Genomic DNA, 7174 nt, shown 5'->3' with positions numbered 1-7174 from the left:
AAGAAAGAAAGAAAGAAAGAAAGAAAGAAAGAAAGAAAGAAAGAAAGAAAGAAAGAAAGAAAGAAAGAAAGAAAGAAAGAAAGAAAGACGTGTCCAAGTTGTTTACCTGGTGAAAGAGCTTCGCGCTGAATGGTGCTGGGTGTCCGGGGTTTGGGGGTTTCGTGGCTGCGGCCGGGACAAAGCTCCTGGAGCGGGGGGGACTCGGCGGACGTGGCACAAAAGGGGACCGATCGCCGGGGCTCCGAGCTCGGCTGGGCGCGCTCTTCCGAACCTGTGTCTGCAGAAACACATGTGCAGATTAGTAGAAAGAACCTGAAGGAAAACATAGATAATGACACCCCTGTGCACGTAGCTTCCATCAAAGCAAAAACACACAAAGAGCAAGGTATGCGTTACTATAATTACCACAATTCGTGCATGCATAACTTCGGATGACAAATTCTAAGAAAGGTATTAAATATCACTCTAAAATTCTAAACAAGGAAATGCACATATTAAAGACAGTAAAATGAGTTCATTCTTAAAAATAAGTAATCATTTATCAACTATCCTAACAGATAAAGTGCGCAAAACCAATTGCAGAGACGCACAGAGGCATAAAAGTACACTAAATAAGATGTTGGTAATAAAACAGTCTATAGAAACCAGAATCCATGCAAAACCCCTTTGATATCATGCAAGGCAAATATTTACACCCCATTATCAACCACTGATTGATTTTAAGACTAAAATCTATGCGGCAAAGTAAATATTAGGAACCACAACTAAGGTCTGCCGGCTCATTTCAGAACTTGCACTTACGTGGGTGACAGGTTTCATTCTAACACAAAAAAGGCGCACAGCTGTTATTTAAAGATAAGTAGAATTTGCTCACCAAAAGGATGAATTCAAACATAAGAAGTTGGGAAAAAAAAATAAATAAATAAGGACCTACACACCTATAAAGGTGAATATTTTTAAAAACAGCGCGTCCGGGCCATCACTTCTCCTGTCTGTGATCGCACTCCGCTCAAGGTTCATCCAGTCTTAATAAACTAGATGTTGTGGGAAAAGTCGGACCTGAAACCTTTCAACCAGGGGGGCTCCTGCGCGCGGCGCTCGTCCGGCTCCCTGTCAAATGCAGGAGGACCCACATATGCAGGGGGATTTCAAGACCCGGAGCGCCCCCTTTCTGTCAAATACTGTCTTGTCTCTCTCCCCCAGCTCTCTCCCTCTCTTTTCAAGCAGGAAAAATCAGTGATACGATTAGTTGAAAAACCACTCATTGTCTTCCAGCTTCCTTATTTGCGTAAGTCATAACCACAACCGTCATCGGGATAGTAATGTCAACAATCATAATAAACTTCGCGTCAGCGGCTCAATTTTTTATTCTTACTTTCCTGCCAACTATTGGAGAACAAAAATGCAACTTTGCAATTATTTTTGTTCCTCTGTTGGTAGATTCCCCTTTTACAGTCTCGACGCCTAATTTAACATATCAAATTATATAGGAAAAAAAAGTTGTATAACATTTATTTGATTAGAGCTGGTTTGGAACAGTTAAGTCATTATTCAATTTAGAGTATAACAATTTTGCATGAGCTTCCGAAGATAAAACATAAAAAACATTCATGCTTGATAAGAGCCTATAGAAACAAAGATATTAGTGTTCTTATATTCCGTTTTGAGGTAAAGTTTGAAGCGTGCGTAAATGCGCTCTTATCTTAACATGTGTCTAAAAAGCGCACTTTTCCAAATTAAAACTAAGACTAGTTCTCAAGTAATTCTCAACCCGCTTGTATTTTGTCTTCGAAAGTCATGCAGAAGAGCGGATCAGGCCCCAATAACGTGATCATCCACCGGTAACCTAGAGAACGACACAAGCGCCACAAAACACGCGCCCCGGAGCGCCGGTATGGGCCCCGGTAGCCCCTCACACCAATAACCCCGGGCAGACAGGGGGGCAAGAGAAGGCTTCCAGCAAACAGAGGGAACATAAAGGAGAAAGGGAAAAAAGAGGAATATATGAGTACTGTAAATCAGCCCTGAGAGGGGAGGCTGTCAGAAGTGTCTGCCTAGGTGCTTAAAGTGAGCTCAAGCTTAGTGAGAGTTCCATCAGGAATGCCCCAAAGCGCAAAAGATATAGATCACAACGCAATGTCAACACATTTCCTCGGGGAAAATTAATTAAGGTGTAAAAAAAATGAAATTGACAGTGGTTGTGCGTTGTTTTCCATAAACAAGTGGAATAATGAGACTGACCCTTATTTGAATAATAAAAAAAAACTTTTTATGTTTTTTAAGCAAACCTATGCTTTAAGCAGTTTTGGGGAAAACCCCCTCATATAATCCTGTTATTTTCTTTTTTAACAACACATTCAATCGTTTTATAATAAAATAAACATAATTGAAAACATATGTCCATATATATGTAAATCTGAATTTGAAATAGAAGAGAATAAAGTCTTCTCCCCTAGATCCCACATGAATGTAAGCTGGACTATTCTCCACTCAGACTCATTTGTGCGTCTGACTCCCCTCTTCATTGTGCCATTGAGTAAGAGGCATCTCATTTCCATGACAACCAGAAAGGATATGATACCTTCCCGGCGCAAATTAAAATCGAATTCAGCCTCACTTGGAAACAACACACAAAGAGAGATAGCACAGAGAGCAGTGCGCGTCCATGTAGCAACAGGTTATATGCTGAGAAAGTTGTGAAAAAAAAGCAAAAACAGGATACTGGGGTTTGAGTTTAGCATGACATGCGGTTTACTTAATGCGAACGCAAACACGCACAGCTAATAGGTTTGTTCTCTACAGGAAAAATCACCTATTGGAGACAGAATGTGAGCGATTCATTCATTCAGTTTACTTACTGCTTTGCTGTAGCGGTTCCGTCTTTACATGTGGTTATAACCTCACATTAAGTATCCCCTTTTCCATCCAGAATAATCACAAAAAGTTGTAATATTAAAGAAGTAAAAAAAAAGGTTTTAAGATATTCTGAAGAGGCACGAAGTCATCGGAGGTAAAAAGAAAAAAAAGTTTAGCGATCGTCTTATTTTCTTGTTCTAAAAAAAAAACACAAAGAAGTTTGTTAAAAAAATAGAATCAATAAAAATAAATAAATAAAGTAAAACGCTCCGGACAGCTGAGGGTTGTCAGTGCTGCTTTTCGGAGTTGTAATGCGGCTTTGTTTATGTGCGCCGTCTGAGGGGAGAAAGTCAAATACTGCATTTATGAGCGCTCTGCCTCCACATTAGAGCTCCTGGTATGCGCTACGTCAATGTGACGCCATGGGAGAGGTGACGTCACTCCCTCTCGCGCTCTGTACTGTACGAGACACATAAGCCCCGAGCGCGTATGCCAGAGAGAGAGAGAGAAAGAGAGAGAGAGAGGGGGTAGAGAGAGGATCATTCAGACAGAGAGAGAGATACACAGAGGCGCTGTTGGTTTGATGGTTAAAGGACAGGAAACTGAGGGGGATCCGCCGGGTGAGCAGCTGCCACAACACTGCAATCTGTGTTTTAAATAGCTTCATATGATTTTCTATCGTTTCAATTTTCGGTCAGATATTTTTTTTTAAAGATGACCCTAAAACTTCCAGATTACCATGACTTTCACCTGATCGTTTTTCTAAACTTTATAGCAGTTGCTCATGTTCCTCATTTGCAACATTAGAGAGGTTAAGAGAGGTCACCACAGACTGAAAATGTCTCTGGAACCACTGAGATGCAAAAGATGAGCAGTTTGCAGTCTTTATCAAATAAATTTAAGGTAAATTACCATTTACCACATAAAGTTTTCTCTTAAAAAACAAAAATACTTTTAAAAGGAGATTAATAAATTTATAATAAAAGTTTACTGAAAAAAATACCCTTGAAATCTCCAGGATTTTTGTTGAAAAGTAAAGATTGCATTATAAACTATAATGAAAGTTTATTAGGTGGCAAATTAAAGACTCAATAAATGATTATGTTATGTTTTCATATATTTTAACATATATGTTGCTGTATGCTGTACCCAGACAACTGTGCTCAATAAACTCAGACGAGTCACATTACGACTAACTATTTAAGCACACGTGGTTTTAGTCAGAATATAGATAATAATAGATTTGTGGATCTAAACAAAGCAGTTCGGGCAGTTATCTAACCCAAACCACCACAGACGTTCACACCACAAAGGGGATTTTAAGCACGATAAGACAAAGTGGATGTTTTTTTTTTCTTTTTTTTTCACAGCATCACGAGTAAAGGAACATCAGTGGTGGAAGAAACATTTAGATCACAGATATGAAACAACAGACATCCACAGGGGCCGTCGCCCACAGCAGAACAAGACAGGCGAAATGACACGACACAACCACAAACCAGTCAAGTAATATTCGGTTTGCTGTATGCCTACAACTGTGGGGCCTCACACTTTTAGTTTTTATGTTTCAGTGCGGCCATTTTCTAGTCTTTCTTGAGTTTTTTGTATTATTATGAATTTTACACAACTGCCTGCAATTAAATGTATGTAAGAGGGTTGACTTTGTTTGCAGCAACAAGGAAGTGTATTCCATTTCATAAATGACCAAGTGGTGTAAATGTTACTTTCCATATACTCAGTTTATTTACTTTGTTGTGAAAAAAAAAATCTCATAATGTTTAATTTTAGCTCCCTGAACCTTTAGCTATTTAGTGTATAGATTAAAATTGTTCAGGTATTTAACACGTCACCCCAAAAAGCTTTTTTATGAAATATTATGATCCAAATAGATGACCTCACTCTTTTCTGCAACAGAAGCCCTCAAAGGAGGATAATCTCCTAGAATCTGGCTGCAGTTCACCATTGTCTGTGCCAAAGCACGTGCCAGATTGAAATGGCCAAAATTCAAAACAGCTTCAGGAGAAAATGAGATTAGTTTGAGTTTATTTTAGAAAGTGGGACATTTAAATCTGACGATGGCTCAGTGCTGACATTCCTGATTATTTAAAAATAGCATTCCCTAAAGTTTAAGGAGTTACTTACCTTGTAATACTCCTTTGGCGCTAGTTTCCCTGGCCGGAGTGCTTAAACAGCCCAGGTTAGTTTTGTCTCTGTAAAAACTACCCTAATTAACTGATAATTACATTTTGAAAACTTTACTTAATGCATTGCTAACTATCAGTTAAATATAAACAACAACTGAAGCATTCAGAAAATGTTTTTTAAAATCAATAATAGTTTTTTTTTCAAGCACTTCAGAGCTAGTCCTTCTGTGTATTCAGTTTAAAACATACATGTAAAAATAACAGACTACATACAAAAAAGTACTCTGTACATGATTCAGCATTGGAAACTGAAGATAGCAGAACTATGGGGTAACATGGTAATGTTTCGAAAATAAATGATCTATTTTTGCTGATTTATCACATTTATGAATCACTAAGTTCCTTAAAAGAATTTCATAATATTATGTAGATTCTTTCTATCAGTTTACAACATTGTTATGTCAGTTAAGAAATACAATTATGCTTCTTAAATATGTATTTGTTGTAATAAATCTACAATTTTTTTTGTTATTCAATATAAAATAATATTTTCTTAATGTATTTTTTCAGATATAGGATTTTTAAACAATTTATTTAATTCCTTTAGATTTTTATACACATATGTTACTTTTTTTTTTTTTTTTTACATAGATTTATGGTATTGCCTTCATTCTGAATCATAATGATGATTTTTATTCTGAAAAAGAGCAATTAAAATGTTCACTTTTTTTTAGGCAACTGTGGTTTCTCTGTATTCGTTTGAATAGATTAGAATTTTATTGTGTTTGTAAATTTAAAAGATTGAACTGATTTATAAATACTTAATTAGGTCACTTGTTCACAAGATGCCAAGAATTTGATAGCCGTTATGAACGGAGAGGCATTTTCCTTCAGCGTGCCCAACAACCACAAAATTAAACGTTACTGCGAAGTATGTAAACTGTACTTCACAACCGCCAATCACGAGTCGCGTATTCTTGGGTCAACGTCCTAATTCTAACCAATGACGAGCCCCAGGGGGCGGAGCGCTCCTTGACGCACTGAGACTCCTGATTGACGCAAGCCTCGTTGCTAAATTTAGCCGATGCCTGTCCGACGGAGGCAGGGTGAGACAGTAGAGAGCCCATTCATTGTACCGGGGCGGGCCCGACTATTTTAACGCCGCGATTGTGATCCTGCCAAGCCAAATATAGTCGTAGACAGGTATTTTTAGCCACAAAGCGTGTCCCCGTTTTCTCATTTGGCAAAGCTCGGCGTAGATTGTAGAGGCTGAAATGAGCCTCGGCTCTGAAAGTGTGAAGCTGTTTTTTTCTCGGCTGGATAGTTTTACAGTCAGCTGATAGCAGCCATAGCCCAGAGGGAGAGGAGCTGACAGGGGTAAATCCCTCTAAACCACATAGGTTTGCTCTCACTACGGGGATAAGGGTGGAAAAGAGCGTAGATCCGAAGATAAATAGCCGGGGCACGTCTTCACACAGACACACTTATCAGGTTTGTAAATGTGATGGCTTGCAGCTTTGCACAGCACTAGTGCTCTCCACACTACTAGGCGCTTAGAGTAGCTCCACAGCACCGCTGCTGCAGGGGAAGCTGCTTGCTCTGAGCTGCTCAGAAAAGGCGCACTTTGGAATTGGGCTGGAGAATAACCACCTGCACTGTTCTGTCATATGGACGTTTACAGTTTAATCTACTGTATAAACCAAAGTAATCAACATTTAAATATTTAACAGACTTTGACAAAGCCTTACAGCAAGAAGGTTGCAGTTTCGGGGTCTTTCTGCATGGAGTTTGCATGTTCTCCCTGAGCATGGGTGGGTTCTCTCTGGGTATTCCAGCTTCCTCCCACAGTCCAAAAAAAAAAAAACATGACTGTTAGGTTTATTGGCTTCTCTAAATTCTCCTTAGGTCTGAATGTGTGACTGGTGTGTCCAGGATGTACCCCACTTCTCGCCCATACACAGCTGGTGATGGGCACCAGCACCCCTCAAGACCCCACTTGGGATTGAGCGTGTCAGAAAATGGATGAATGGACTTTGACAAAGCTTCTTTTTGTCTGTTATTTCACAAAAAGCATCTCCTAACTATCTATGAGTCCCATCTGTCGTATAAAGACTTTCTATCCACTTGAATTCTTTACTTCTCTTCAGTAAAAAACGAATACATTTTTTAAAATT

The 7174-nt window shown here is 38.9% G+C and overlaps 1 protein-coding gene across 4 annotated transcripts in view; it reads right to left on the bottom strand.

Moving 5' to 3' along the window:
- The window catches only part of nr4a3 (nuclear receptor subfamily 4 group A member 3), a 24033-nt gene extending 20845 nt beyond the window's left edge, over positions 1-3188 (bottom strand). For 2 of the 4 annotated variants that reach the window (XM_015400165.1, XM_015400242.1), the window contains exons 1-2: positions 2859-3188; positions 107-277 (exon numbers count right to left, since the gene is read on the bottom strand). Coding sequence is in view for 2 of the 4 variants with exons in the window: in XM_015400086.1 (XP_015255572.1) it covers positions 107-277; positions 939-1020 (253 nt within the window). In the remaining 2 variants the exon portion in view is untranslated. Of the gene's footprint in view, positions 1-106; positions 278-874; positions 1332-2858 lie in introns of those variants that run through there. The other 2 variants (XM_015400086.1, XM_015400004.1) reach the window with 2 other exon arrangements.
- Positions 3189-7174: the final 3986 nt, after the last annotated feature.

This window comes from Cyprinodon variegatus, unplaced genomic scaffold (genome assembly GCF_000732505.1).
Source record: "Cyprinodon variegatus isolate N-32 unplaced genomic scaffold, C_variegatus-1.0 Scaffold2, whole genome shotgun sequence".
NCBI lineage: Eukaryota > Metazoa > Chordata > Actinopteri > Cyprinodontiformes > Cyprinodontidae > Cyprinodon > Cyprinodon variegatus.
This window is presented reverse-complemented; position numbering and strand designations above follow the sequence as displayed.